Here is a 15,911-nt window from a genome sequence, read left to right as displayed (position 1 = left end):
CAGATATGAGTTGTGTGTTGAAACAAAACAAAGTAAAGCAAAGCAAAGCAAAACAAAACAAAACAAAACAGGGTATGTCTCTTAATCTCCAGCATAGGTTATGATTTCCTCCAGACCACAACCTTCATCAGTCTGACTCACGGTGTCTTTTCTGCTTCATTATATAAGCACATTACTTGTTTGGATATCATACCAGGTACATTATTTTTACTATTGTTTACATTGTGTATAGTAAAATAGAAGACTTAAAATTACTGTGTTAGGACTTCAGTAGATTCAGTGTCCATTTTGCATGGCATACATCTAGTAAGCATTTGCTCATTGATCACAAACAGCTATATGGTGAGTTTATAATGTTTCTCTAGTTGCATAATAAAATGAATGTGAAGTACATTAATCAGGGAAAATGTCTTCTATAGAATATAAAAGATAAATAAATCATTACAAACAAAAGACAAGCATTTTGAAAAGTTTCATTGCATACCAGACTAGCATTATATTATAAAATAACCAGAATGTTAAACTTGGAATGATTATTTACCATCAGCCCTCAGCCCCTTTAATTTTACAGACAATAAAAGGGAGGCAGGCAGTGAGTGATGTGCAGAAGGGGTAGAAAAATAAAAAACCTTCCTTGAGTTATCTAAGACTTGGTCCTGGTCCTGATTATGTTTTTCTGTCTCCAAATTCAGTGTTCTTTTCACCACGGAATGAAGTATGGAAAGACAAACCATATAGAAATGACCTTCAAATATCAGCTATGTAGAAATTTTAAATAAACTTAACTATAAGAATCAAATTTTATGGCCAGGCGGTGGTGGCACACGCCTTTAATTCCAGCACTTGGGAGGCAGAGGGAGGTGGATTTCTGAGTTTGAGGCCAGCCTGGTCTACAGAGTGAGTTCTAGGGCTACACAGAGAAACCCTGTCTCGGAAAAAAAAATTCAAATTTTGTGTATTTTAGTCACATAATACATGCTTTTTTTTCTGCATCCTAAGCATCATTTCTGGTCTTACTCTTACTTTGATACTTCTACAATCTTGTCTGTAGCCCTTTGTTCTTTCTGGACTGCTAGAAAGTGGGATGCCATTATGGCTTGTATAATATCTTCTCTATTTACATGGAAAAAGTGAATGTAGTTTGATAAAAGATTAGCTATGAGACATATTAATCAGAGTAATAGTAATACTATTGGGAGAGAAATCAGGGGGTTCTCCTCATTTCACTGATTCCATGTGTGTTATTTCCAGAGAGTTTTTAGTCTGTTCATAGCCTTTCTTCAGATCAATTATATGTTCTTTTCTAATTCTTATCCATAAAGATTTCCCAACCTGTTAGGGAATAGAGGAAATGACATGCAGTGCCTCATGTTATTGAATAACTGACAAATTTCTGTGAATTAAGTTAGAAGTTATGCTGAGGTGTATTGGCTCTATGCAGGAATATGTTTTGTTTACAGTTTGAAACTGATTCAGTTACTAACTACAGACAAAGCTTGTATTTTTTTTATTCTCTGCCTTTTTTAAGGTTTTGTTGGACACAACTCTTTTTTTTTTCTACAGCAATGGATAAAGTCAATCACTCTGTTGTGTCTGAGTTTGTGTTTTTGGGACTCTCCAATAGATGGGGAATCCAGTTGCTTCTTTTCCTCTTTTCTTCCATGTTCTATATAGCAAGTCTGATGGGAAACCTCCTCATTGTGTTCTCTGTGACTGCTGACTCCAACCTGCATTCCCCCATGTACTTCCTGCTGGCCAATCTCTCATTTCTTGACCTTGGAGTTTGCTCTATTGCAGCACCCAAGATGATTTATGACCTTTTTAGAAAGCACAAAGCCATCTCATTTGGAGGTTGTATAACCCAGATCTTCTTTATCCATGCTATTGGGGGCACAGAAATGGTGCTTCTCATAGCCATGGCCTTTGACAGATATATAGCCATATGCAAACCTCTTCACTACTTGACCATCATGAGACCACAAATATGCATTTTAATTTTGGCAGTATCCTGGATCCTTGGACTTATTCACTCAGTGGCCCAGTTGGCTTTTGTTGTAGATTTGCCCTTCTGTGGACCTAATATATTGGACAGCTTTTACTGCGATCTTCCTCAGCTTATTAAACTTGCTTGCACAGAGACTAATAAATTGGTGTTTATGGTCACAGCCAACAGTGGACTCATCTCTGTGGGTTCTTTCTTCATACTGATCATTTCTTATATCTTCATTTTGGTGACTGTTAGGAAACACTCTTCAGGTGGCATATCCAAGGCCCTCTCTACCTTGTCAGCTCATGTGACTGTGGTGGTTTTGTTCTTTGGACCATTAATCTTCTTCTACACCTGGCCTTTCCCTTCATCACACTTAGACAAATTTCTTGCCATTTTTGATGCAGTCCTCACCCCTTTTCTGAATCCAGTTATCTACACATTCAGGAACAAGGAGATGAAGGCAGCAATGAGAAAACTCTGCTCCCATCTTGTGAATTACAGGAAGGCATCCTAAATACCTTATAAAAAGCAACAAAGGCAACACTACACTCAGTGACCATGAGGAAAATAAAGTCAGTGACATTTTAGTTTTCTATTAAAGATTTTGTATATCAGGTTAAATTTAGGAGTTTACCAAGTTATCATCTCCAGTACCTTAATCAACATGAATAAGGGGATTTAGAACTGGAGTTTTTATGCCTCAGACCCTATGCTGGATTCTTCATATCAAGTATTTAATAGGGTAATTCTGTACAGTATTTTACCTTGATGATTTCTCAAAATAAATTAAGAATATTTTCCTTAAATTTATGATTGTTCCTTTTATGATTATTATGTAAAATATCTCAAACTAAGTTGATTTTCTCCTTAATATCCCAGTTCTGGTATTCTTAGGCCTCCAAAAGGGGCTAAAGAGAGAATATGCCCAGAAATTCACTATTGAAGATAACCATAACTCTTTTTCGCTTTAGAGTTCCTTGTTTTAGTAAGTTTTCAACAAATGTGTTTGGTTGTGGTGAATATGGAAGGCAACGGTTGTGTTTGCAGCTGAATTATAGCAATTAATAGGCCCTAAATAAAATCCTCATATCTTCAAACTCTTAAAAAGTGTTTATATGATAACAATTAAAGTGTACATTTATTCCCTCCATCCCCTCCACCCTTAATTTTTTGAGAATGCTTATGTGTGACATAAGCTATGACAATTTCACACAGGCTAGTAAATGAGACTGACAATACTCTGACATACATTTTCTTTTAAATTATTAAACATTTAATTTTATAACTACCCTACTCAGTACCCAAGTCCTCCTCTAGAAACTAGCTTGGTATGTACCCTTGACAACTTTTCCAAAACTTTCCAGATCTAGGCCTGGTCAGACAGCTAGTGATCCTGTATATTTTGGCCACCCATGCCTGCAGTGCAGCTAATTCCTGAGCTCCCTCCAGAACCTCTTCTACCTGCAACAACCCACAGGTCCCTTTGGTACAACCTCAGACAATTATTACATGTATATTGCACTTTGATTCAATTCTAGCAAAAGCTAAGTAGGTAATATTTTCATTCTTGGATTATAGATTAGAGAACTAAGATACAAGATTCTCACTAATTAGACCAAGACACCAGTTGGCAAGTGGCAGATCTAGGCTGCAAGGCCAAGCATCCCTGCTTTGAATCAAAATACTCTACTGCCACCAGGAAAGCGAGTCCCTTTACCTGCAGTTAGAATTTCTAAACTCATTTTTATATCTTCACATAGCACTATAAAATAGTAAACAAACATCAAATCAATAAAATATGATATTTGAGATTTATAATCTGTCACTTTGATATCTCATTAAATATTCAAGACTGAGCAGTAAATTTTATAGTAAAATAATTCTATGATCTACTTCAGTCCAAACACAATAATACCTAAGTGAAGGACACTGGACAATCTATTGTTGAGATATCTTTATTCTGTGATAGTTTCATGTCATTTGAGGAAGTTATTGAAGACTGGGGGGACATACCATGGAGTTTCTTCATTACAGATCCTGAATTTGTATTACTTGATGCAGAAGATTAGCCAATTTTAAACTAGTATTTGATTAACAGAAAAAAAATGACTGCCAGACAATGTTGTTAGTTGATCATGTCTCTGTTCACAGTGAAACATATTTGCTGTTGCCTTAATACCCACATCCCATGAATCCTGAAGATGTGGGGAATGCCTAAGTTACTTAAAAGCTCTTTGTCTGTTTCCTGTCAGTATTTGGTCCCTTGTAGTAAAATGCTCTGTAAACTGCTTTTCTGCCTTCCCATAACAGAAACTAATTCACTCCCATTTTCTCTCCAAGAGTTGGTAGTGGCTTTGGGCTTTTTGGATTCTTTGGGGGTAGAGTCTGGACTCTATTTTATGGACTAAGACTTGTTCTAGAGCACAGAGAGGACCAGAAGGAAGCCTATATAGATGGAGGTTTCCTACCTCACCTGGATCCCTCATTCTCCTTTTTCTTTCCCTTCTGATGGTGAAAGAAATCTCATTCTAAACCTGGATCATTTAATTCTATTTTGGAATGAATGTATAATGAATGTATATCATTAAACCTTGCTGAACTTGTATACATACTTTTAAAATCACTATTTAAATAAAACAGACCTATGTACTTAAAAATTATTGTCAAGAGTCATCAAAAAAAAAAAAAGAATCATCCTATGCTTGAAGTCTCTTGTGAATCCATTCTTTCTTAAGGCAGAGAAAGCAAAACTGGATCAATTACCTGTATATAGGCATCAAACAATATTCAGAAAAATTACTATGTGCCACTGGGGAAGGTGTAAAATAAGATGAATAATACACAATTACAGATTTCTGTGCTATCACCAGCAAGTAGAAGAGTGGGTTGTTGTGAAAACATTTTTTTTTTTTTTTTTTTTTTAGTAAAACACATAAATGACATGTAACAGATATCTATTTCTGCTTCTCTGTAACTATCTATGCATCTGGGACTACATCTATAGCAAGTTGCTGACGTAAAGGTAGAACAAACGACAGGCTTAACGATCTCATTGGGCCAGGAAGATGAATTTTGTGTTGAAAGTTGAGTAGGAAAATTGATGTGCCCTAGAGTTCTAGTATGTAGTATATTGACTACAGCTCCTATATATACTATGTCCTCAAGATTGCTGAGAACAGAGACTGAAATGCTTTCACCATAGCAAAGTAATGGTGGAGTTAGTAACTACATCAAGTAACATCACTGTGAGATCCAGTTCCTTTTGTATCAAAGACAGTTTAGCATAACTCACATACACATAATTTTTATTTCAAGTTATACATCAAGAAAGGTGGTTGGGGAGAGGGAATTTGAAGATTGTCAACTAGATGTTAAAGATATTTCGTATCTTGTAATTAATATTCAAAGTGTTGAATACTGTTCAAAAGCAGACATAATAGATGGATTTTGAGAATCTTCCTCTTGGATCATGGGAATAATAATACAGCTGAAGTCATAGGCAGAGGCCATATGGAGCTACTTATTGGACTGGAGTAAGAATAATAAGAGCCAATGTGAACATTGTTACCCTGAGAGTAACATGATTTTGCTGCACTCACTCGTTTATCCAGTAGGTCTACAGTATCGGGATTAAAACTTAATCATGGACAAGAGGCATTATGACTCCAAAGGGAGTTTGTCTCCTGAGTATTTCAGTCAGTTGCTGGAATCTCCAAACTTAGATGTGTTCCAGATTGATCTCTGCTAAGTCTGTGGAGAGATCTGCATGCTTTCTTTATTCAGGCATAAAGGTGCCCTGAGAAATATTTTGTTATAGCTAACACTGAGATTGAACATTATTCCCTGGTCTCCACAGTGTTTCAATAATCCTAATTGATCTCCTAGCTGTAGTTAGCTTGGAATTTCTACGAAGGAGCTGTCTTATCAGACAGAGTGTCTCCAAAGTTAGAGATAGCAGTTAGGCACTAATTGCCAGAGCAGTCCCATAAAGTTAGAGATAGCAGTTAGGCACAAATCATCAGAGCAGTCCCACAAAGTTAGAGATAGTAGTCAGGCACTAATTATTAAGAGCAGTCCCACACAAGGCAAAATTATTTTACTGACTAGAGAGAAGTTATAGGGCTTCCCTCATTTATTATTTACCTTACAACCAAGGAATGCTAAGATACGACCCTCAGATGCTTGCATCAAGACAGACTATGAGAGTTTATCTTGGGGATGCCAGGACAACCCAGTCCGAAGAATGACAGCACTGCTCCTCAGCCTTGCACCTCACCTGGCTGATTGATTGTACTGACCTTGATGTGACCACCTCCTGTCTAAGTGATTTCTGTAGTTTGCCCTGTTCTCTGTATACTATATAAGCCTGATTTCTACTTTGTACAAATTGCATTCAGTTTCAGCACTCACTTGTCTCTGTTTGTCATTTCTTCGCCAACGCCTTGTCTACCTGACTAGGACCCTGGTCCCCTACGGGTTGAGGGAGGCCCAGACTGGCTGGCCTGTGGCATGATTTCATTTTAGTTCTGAAGATCAGCCTGATTATAGGAAAGGTGGAGAAGTTTAGAACACTAAAACTAGATGTCGCTACTCAGCTACAAGAGAACACCTTCTGAGGTTTGTGCAGGAAAACCTGCCCTGTGAAACAAAGGAGCAGAAGGGGAAATTGAAAGTAAGAGAGAACTGAAGATTATTTGTTTTGACTTGATTGTTTCTGTTGCTTGTAAAGGGGCTGTAAAGCTAAAGCCAAACATTACAAATTGTATAGCTCAAACTTCATCAAATTAGAACAAACTGATCAAATTAGATTGATGACCATCTGGTAACCTATTTAAACTTATATGTATGAGTCTGATTTTGTAAACAAATTATAGCAAATCACATTTTAAAATCATTATGGCATATAGGCTATGAATTTCCTCTAAATTTACTTGCAATTATTTTTATAATCTATCTTTATTTTTATATATATGAGAGAGGATAAGAAAGAGAGAATGTTATATGCTTTTAGGTGCCAATATGGCCGAGAGGCCATTGGATTTCTTCCAACTGGAGTTATAGGTGGTTATGGGCATGACCTCGACCCCCATGCCTGTAAGACGTCTTGGGAACCAAACTCAGAGCCTTCTCAAACTATTTTTACATAGAAGAAAAAGCCATTGAGTCTCATCAACATGAAATAGCAGAGAGTATTTCATGAAGGCTGAATATGCATTTTCTAACACGTCCTAAAAGTGAACATTAAAAGATGTAGTATAACCAGAATCACAAAAGCACATTCAAAATGTTACCACGAGTAAAGGTCATTCACTTAAAGCTGAAAAATTTTAAATTAAAGCAATTCGGAAAACCTTGCTATATAGACTTTAGTGAAGCAGGATCATTATACCTTCTGCATTGTAATGCAGGAGCATGCAGGAATTTGTAGATCGTGTGAGTAGGGATCAAGTTATATGACTCTCTGGATATCTTTGTTGATTAGAGTATCCTTTTCTGTTGTTATCTTTTGGATTCCTAAAGGCTTTTGTCTTACAGCTTACAAACTTCCAGTCTTTGAACAGCTCAGTTAATCAGAGACTGTATGTGTATATATATATATATATTTGTATACATAGTCTGATTCTTTAGGTTGAGTATTTTCTTGCCATAGATTATTGAGGAAGCTTCTTTTAACTTCCCTAATCAAGCTGTGCTTCTACTTTATGCTTCTGAAACTTATTTGAGAATTAGAAGCCTCTTCAGAAGAAGGCACATGAGATTCTAGAAAGTCACGTGACCAAATCATGCCATGTTTATAGTACCAAGATTTAAAATCCTTGAGAAGACATTTTAAGGGACAGAAAGGTAGATGTGTGGGTAGAGAGACATTTGTCACCAAGCTGAATAACCTGAGTCCCCTACCTTAAGCTCAAATTATGGACAGAGACCTAACTCCTGTAAGTTGTCCTCTGAACCCCACAACAGCATGATGTAGATGAGCACACAAACACACTGGGTAGGGGAGAAGAGAAACAAACAAATACGAAAGAAAGAAAAAATATATTATAGGCTTATTACAAATCTGCTGCATATGAGAGAAACAGCAGACATGGAAGACAGCTGAGAAGTTGTAAAGATGCCATCTCAGGACGGTTTGACTTACAGTATACCAAGCAATGTGCTATAACACCAACCTATATCTCCAGAACTCAGGAGGATACAACAGGAGAATCACAAGCTCAAGGTACAACTTAGTTATAACAGAGATTTGACTAATCAGTACAACTTAAAATAGTCACAAAAATCTCTGGTTGACTTTTGAAAATATATTCTGTAACTCTTTCTGCCAGTAGGTGGAATCTATTTCTCCAATCTTAAAACTGACTTGGTGTTTGAGGTTGCTTTAACCAATGGGATGTAGCAAAGGTTTTGTTTCATGAATTTCAGAAGTTAGGATGCTTTGTAGCATGTGTGTGGTAATTTTTTCTCCTTATATTGCTTGATCAACAATCAGGAACTAACAAAGCTTGAATAAGACTAATGACCAAAGACTGTTTTCAAAGAAGTTTCTGCATCTTCAAGGATGCAGGCATGTGAGTGAAGCCATATAAATCTTTCCAAGTTCAGTTGGGTAGGTAGCCTATCTTTCTTTTTCTCTTCTTTTAAAAATTTATTTACTTTACATCCCAATAATTTTAGCTCCCCATCCCCCTCCCTCTCCTTCCAGCCCCCTTCTCTCATGGTATCTTCTTGCCATCTTCCTGTCTTCTCCTTTTTTCTCAGAATAGGCTCAGAAAAATATAGACCTCCCGTGGATATAAGCATGCCTTGGCATATCAAGTTGCAGTAGGATTAGGTGAATCTTCTATGGTGGCCATGCAAGTCAGTCCAGTCAGGGTAAAGGGATCCAAACTTGGGCAATGGAGTCAGATACAGCTCTTGCTCCTGCTGTTAGGATTCTCACGTGAAGACTGAGATGCACAAGTGTTACATATGTGCCAAGGGGCCTCAGTTTGTCCCATGTATGCTTTCTCTTTGGTGTGTCTGTGGGCTCCTAGAGGCCCAGATTAGTTGATTCTGAATGTTTCTTACGGTGTTCTTGACCTCTCTTGCTCCTTCAGTGCTTAATCTCCTTCTTCCATAGAATTCCCCAACATCTGTCTAATGTTTGGCTGTGCATCTCTTCATCTGATTCCATCAGTTGCTGATCAAAGCCTCTTAGATTACTGTTTTGCTAGGCGCCTTTCTGGAAGTATAGCAGAATATCATTGATAGCGTCAGCAGCGGGCTCTCTCTTACGGTGTGAATCTCATGCTGGGCCAGTGTTTGGTTGGCCATTCCTGCATTTTTTTTTTTTATTTCTGCACAATCTTCTTGGTAGGAGAAATTGTGGCTCTAAGTTTTTGTGACTGTGTTGGTGTTCCGCCCCCCCCCCCCATTGGAAGTCTTTTCTGGTAACAGGAGATGGCCATTTCAGGCTTCATATCCTCATCACTAGGAGTCTTAAGGTCACTCTCATAGATTCTTGAGAGTTTACATTGTCTCAGGTTTCTAGCTTATACCAGAGATGCCCCACCCCAATTCCAAGTTCACTCTCCCTGCACTCTCTGTCCTTGTACCACTCGATCCCTCTTGCACCTCTTCTTGACTCATTCCCCACCCTGCTTCCTCCCTCCATCCACATATCTCCCATGTCTATTTTATTTCCCCTTCTCAGTGAGATTCAAGTATCACCCACCCTTGGGTCCTCTTTGTTACTTAGCTTCTTGGGGTTTGTGGATTATATCATAATTATCCTGTATTTTATGGCTAATATCTACTTATAGGGGAGTACATACCATGTTTGTCTTTCTGGGTCTGGGTTATATCACTCACATGATCTTTTCTAGTTCCATCCCTTTGCCTGCAAATTTCATGATGCCATTGTTTTTAATAGCTGAGTAATATTACATTGTGTAAACATACCACATTTTCTTTATCCATTCTTCAGTTGAGGGACATCTAGGTTGCTATGAACATAGTTGAGCAAGTGTCCCTGTGGTATGATGGAGCATGTTTTGGCTATATACTTCTGAGGAATTCAAGTTGAGACCAGAAAAACTGCTCAGCTTCCTAGCCTGCACTTTAGATTTATGCACAGCTAAACTACTGTTAATTTAAGGTACTATGTAGTTGCCAGTGAAAAATGATACATTGTATAATTATAGTTTATAAATGGCCCTTTCATGAAGTCTTTAGGAAAAGTAACATATTTTATCTATAAATTTATATTCTGTTAACATTTTAAAGATAAAAAACCCTTATTCTATGAAAGGTCAAAGTATAAATGACTTGACTCTTCCATGCCTCCCCAGCAATTTGAGTTCCTAAATTTGAGCTATTCTTATTGATAACTCCTTTTCTCTCCATATCATATAATCAATGAAAAATTGGCTCAGTGTTGACCAGACAGCTCTACCTCATCACCTCTAATTAGATCAGCCCTTATCATGGGACATGGATTATATTCTGGAGTCAACATTAAAGCACACTGTACCACTTTTATCTCTCCATTCCTACCTTCTTATGAAAATGACAAATTACATTTACACTGTGGAAAGTAGGTTTTTTTCATTCTTATGGAGTTTTTTCTTATAAATAAGAAATTAATAGGGCAAAGGGATTTAAAATATGTAAAATTGTGTGATTTTTAGTAACTAACCAAAATTCTAAACACTAAATCCCTTATCTCTCTTCTTTCTCAAGTGACCCATTACCAGATTTTCCCTTTGGCTCTGGCCAAACTTCAGTGGTTCTTGGAAACAATTCCCTTGGCCTAATATTCTCAGAATGGCAATCTCAGAACTCTACAGCAGTACTGAAGTAACTTTCCAGTGCTGCTAATTAGCTGCCTTCCCTCTCTGGAACTATCACATTTGACTTTTCTGTCAAGCCATGGCATAGGCTAGAGCTCAGCAGTTTTGGGTTGTTGTCTAATTCCTGACCATTCCAACACTGATCCAGGTAGGTTAGATGGATGCTTTTCATAATTTTCTCTAGTTAGTACCCAAAATGTTAAGTTTCATATTGATGTGTGTATTTATGTGTAGGTGTGTGTTGTACTTTATTCTTTTTGATCCACTTATTTCTCCTCCTTGTACCCTCCTCTAACCCTCTGAGATAAACTATCTATGAGGAAAGTAAGAATTTCAAGTGGAAGCACATACCACATAGGGAGAACCTAACCAACCAGAAGAAATGAATTCATTGTGGAAATTGAAACATGTTAGCCATCAACTATAGTATACAAGTCACAGGACTGAGCAAAGTCACAATACATTCGGCATGGTAGAGGTTACTCCAGTGGCATTTTCATGAACATCTTACACGTGAGTCCCGCAAAAGAAATAAAGTAAGAGTGAGAGTATAGCCAGAGGGAAAATATTAATAATTTTGGACAATGATGAAGAAATTAGCTTTCATATACATACTGGATGAAGGATTGAATTCTTAATGTAAACACAATAAGTGTGCAAATTTATAGCTATACAATCCGCTGTCAAGATATATGCTCATATTATATAATCAAATTAGGATAATTAGCAAAGAATAAATTAAACAATTATCATTTCTTTGTGTTGAAATCTTTAACATCCTCTCTTATTACAAGTTCATTCAAGTGATATGTCGTGATTCCTCAGGTCACAGATAGGATACACAGCGTAGAATAATCACAGCAAAATAAATATGTGGAATGAAGGCAACCTGGAATGAGGAGGAAGAGATTCAACATTCTCATTCCAGATTTGCCAACAACTTGTTCTCTTTGGTGGCTTAAGCAGAGTCATCGCCTGCCTTTAACCTTTGTTTCCTTAGTTTAGAATTTAAAAGAACATCACAGACACTCTAGCAAAGTTTCACTGAGGTGCTAGAAGTCTCCTGTTCTATTTTTCTGACAGTCTGAAGACTCTCATTTTGAACCATGTAGCTCTAATGGCCTCTCCACACAAACTTTAGGCCACTAAATGATGTCCTGAGGTCTTTCTGTTCATCTCTGGAAGAAAAAACAGTGCAGAAATATACATTGATCATATTAATGATCATATTAATGATCATATTAAACTCTTTCTAGGGTATTTTCAATACTATCCAGAAACTCTAATTTAATTCAACTTTGTTAATAATTGAGAAAGAAAAGTTTACCCAGGAGAGAACAGCCAGTCTTTTCCTGAGGAAATTTGAATGTTGATTTGCAATTTTAACAAAACTCTAAGAATATCAGCCTGCTTCACTGATGGTAAGTTCAGATGATTTAAAGTTTATTTTCTGTTTATCTTGGCCTAGGAAAGGATAGGAATCACTGAGCACAGGAGGGAGGGCACTGACCCACAGAGGGTCTCTGAGGCATGTTCTTCTGTTGTGTTTTACAATTATCAGTGGAAATGTGAGCAGAGAGTTTGCTCTGAGAAGAGCACAGTTGTGAGATGTAGGGCACTGCAAAGACACAGTGGGACTGAGGTCTGTATTCTCACTAATACACTATATTCAGTTAACTACACAGATTCAATGTGTTTGTTGAAAGATCAGATTCAAACTACTATTCTTTCTTTCTTTTGGCCCTCAGGGCTTCAGTTATTTTCCCCCACTCAATACCTGATCTTATGAAAACAGCCATTTTGTGAGAACAAATAGAAAATTTGAAGCCTGGGGAAGAAATTTAAGTACAAGCAGAGCACTGATTAGCTGGACAGTCCAGAACAACATCCATGCCTACTTTCCAGATTTTTACAACCTAAAGTAAACTCTCCACTTTTAAACTTTTGCCAACTTGAAAGATTCAAAGCCCCAATATTCTAGGACATGTTATTTCCTTAGTATTCTAGGTCACAGAATTTTCAAGCCATTGAGCTTAAACCAGTGCTTTGGCTAAAGTAACTTTTCCACTTTTAAACTTTTGCCAACTTGAAAGATTCAAAGCCCCAATATTCTAGGATGTGCTATTTACCTAGTATTCTAGGTCACAGAATTTACTGAAGGAATTTTCAAGCCATTGAGCTTAAACTAGTGCTTTGGCCAAAATAACATTAAAGAAACTTGCGTTCTTTGTCCACTTTATTCACATGAATGTGCATGTGAACATACTCAAGAATTTGGGATCTTAGGTGTAGAAGAGCTGAATCAGAACAAATGCTTATGTAAAAACTTAGAAGGCATTTCAAACTTAACCACTTGAGTTTTCTGCTGTCAGGTGTGATCCTGCCTGCCTCTCCATCCACACTCAAACCTCGTGTCTTGTCAAATATTTAAGTTCCTACCAAACTAAAGAGAAAAGGCTATTATGTTGATATTGATATGTAGATTTAATTTAATTGTGAACGAGCTTAAGAATCTTCACTTAGAAAGAGACCAGTCCTCACACATACTTTGACACATTCACTCTTACTTGTCCTTCATTGGGATTTATAGCACATTGCTCTCATTCCTGTTGTCTCTTTCACTGGTAGTTTCCATTTCTTTTTTCTCCACTGAGCTTCAGTCAGAGACTGCTCCACAGTATCCATGCTTTTCTTAACTTCTCTAAAACACATGGTAAATGTTATGAAGCTGCCTCATTTGTCACCTTGTCATCTCAGTTTACAGATAAATGTCCATCTCTTCCATTTCTAGGCCTGAAATATGTACATAGGCTCTTACTATGTTTTATATATATTGAATCTCCAAAATTTAAAAACCATGGTCAATTAAGAATTTCATATTTAACACACAGAAAGCCTTTTAGCTCAGAGTATTTTGAAAGATGTTCCTATAAAATTATATTTTAAAAATATAACAAGTATATTTATCCAAGTAAGGGAAAAAGGTAATTTGTTTGTTATATTTTAGACAAAAAAGTATATGGGAAAAATATAAATTATGTTTATTGTCCTGGAGTAAGCACTTTTTTACATTTTATATCTTTATTTTACCTTTTTTTAATCTTTTATAATTACATCATTTCCTCATTTATTTCCTCCAAACTCCTCTATGTATTTCCCCATACTTTGTCTCAAATTCATATCCACTTTTTCTGTAATTGTTGCTACATCTATCTATCTATCTATCTATCTATCATCTATCTTCTCAAACACATAAATATAACATGGTCAATTCCTATAATGTTACTTGTATGTATATGATATCAGGCTTACTGAGTAATGCTCTTGTTGACACCAATTGATGGATTCTCCCCTGGAGAAGACTATTTCTTTTGATCTTGACATTTGCCAGTAGACAAATAATTGATATATTCCTTAAGCTATTTCTGGAGGCATGTTAGTCTTTTAAGTGACTTTGTCAATTGAATGCTGTTGTCCTAAATCAGAATTTCTTGTTATTTTTTCTATTTCAGATAGCACATTAGTTGTCACCAGAGGCAATGGGTGAAGCAAACTGCTCTGTGGTATCTGAGTTTGTGTTCCTGGGACTATCTAACTCATGGGCAATCCAACTATTTCTCTTCTTCTTTTCCTGTATATTCTATGTGGCAAGTCTGTTGGGAAATTTTCTTATTGTGCTAACTGTAACTTCAGACCCCCAATTACAGTCCCCTATGTACTTTCTATTAGGCAACCTTTCCATCATTGACTTGATATTTTGCTCCTCCACAACACCAAAGATGATTTATGACCTTTTCAGAAGGCACAAAACCATCTCTTTTGGGGGTTGCATCACTCAGATCTTTTTTATCCATGCAGTAGGTGGCACCGAGATGGTGCTGCTCACAGCCATGGCGTTTGACCGATATGTTGCCATATGTAAGCCTCTGCATTACCTGACCATCATGAGCCCACAAAAGTGCATTTTGATTTTGGTTGCTTCTTGGATTATTGGCTTCATCCACTCAGTGACTCAGCTGAGTTTTGTGGTAGACTTACCATTCTGTGGCCCTAATGAACTAGACAGCTTTTTCTGTGACCTTCCTCGGTTTATTAAACTTGCTTGTGTGGACACCTACACATTGGGGTTTATGGTTACTGCTAACAGTGGGTTCATTTCTGTGGCCTCCTTTTTAATTCTGATCATCTCTTACATATTTATTTTGGTGACTGTTCAAAAGAAATCTTTAGGTAGTTTATGTAAGGCCCTCTCCACTCTGTCAGCTCATGTCATGGTGGTAGTTTTGTTCTTTGGACCTTTAATCTTCTTCTATACATGGCCGTTTCCAACATCACATCTGGATAAATTTCTTGCCATCTTTGATGCAGTTATTACTCCTTTTCTAAATCCAGTGATTTATACACTTAGGAACAAAGAGATGAAGGTAGCAATGAGAAGACTATGCAGTCAGTTTGTTAATTACAATAAAATTTCTTAAATATATTGAAGGTATGTAAGCACACAAATCACATTGCAGGAGGAGGCTATTGCCCTATGTACTGTGTTATATTTATCTAGAGGGTTTTGTGTACTAATAAATACAAGATTTGCCCTTGCTTGCTTTCCACAAAACTAGAATGAAATTACCAGCTACTACATAGTGTCTTTAAGAGACTTGATGGGATACAAAGATGGCTCAGAACACTTTGTATTTTTGTAGAAGACCAAACTTGGTTCCTAGCACCCACATGAGGCTCACAACATCTGTAATTCCAGTTTCAATGGCTCTAATCCCATGTTCTAGACTCTGACAGAACCAACATATGTATAGTACAGATACTTACTTGTAGAAAAATCACACATATACATAAGATAAAAAAATCTGTCTAAAATCATACATACTGAAAACTAAACTTTATTCATGCCACCCCTCACCAGTTTCCTTTCATAGAGAACTTCATAAGAGATGTTTTTTCTACTTCTATCATGTTTAATGTTCCAAATAGATTTCAAAACTGGTTGAGTGCATATTTCTTTTAGTTTCAGAAGGCATTATGTATATTTAGGAGGCATTTAACTTTTTTTTTTTTTTTTTTTTTTTTTTTTT

The 15,911-nt window shown here is 36.8% G+C and overlaps 2 protein-coding genes across 2 annotated transcripts; both read left to right on the top strand.

Annotated features, from left to right (window-relative positions):
• Positions 1-1,563: 1,563 nt before the first annotated feature.
• Positions 1,564-2,504, top strand: LOC116092308 (olfactory receptor 4F15-like). Its single transcript, XM_031373622.1, has one exon. It carries the CDS (start codon positions 1,566-1,568, stop codon positions 2,502-2,504), a length of 939 nt encoding a protein of 312 aa, XP_031229482.1. The 5' UTR covers positions 1,564-1,565.
• An 11,839-nt stretch (positions 2,505-14,343) lies between these two features.
• LOC116092307 (olfactory receptor 4F6-like) lies at positions 14,344-15,339 on the top strand. Its single transcript, XM_031373621.1, has one exon. The coding sequence runs from the start codon at positions 14,364-14,366 to the stop codon at positions 15,300-15,302; it is 939 nt and encodes a 312-aa protein (XP_031229481.1). The 5' UTR covers positions 14,344-14,363; the 3' UTR covers positions 15,303-15,339.
• The last annotated feature ends 572 nt before the right edge of the window (positions 15,340-15,911 follow it).

The sequence above is a fragment of the Mastomys coucha genome, unplaced genomic scaffold, assembly GCF_008632895.1.
Source record: "Mastomys coucha isolate ucsf_1 unplaced genomic scaffold, UCSF_Mcou_1 pScaffold15, whole genome shotgun sequence".
NCBI classification, from domain to species: domain Eukaryota; kingdom Metazoa; phylum Chordata; class Mammalia; order Rodentia; family Muridae; genus Mastomys; species Mastomys coucha.
This window is presented reverse-complemented; position numbering and strand designations above follow the sequence as displayed.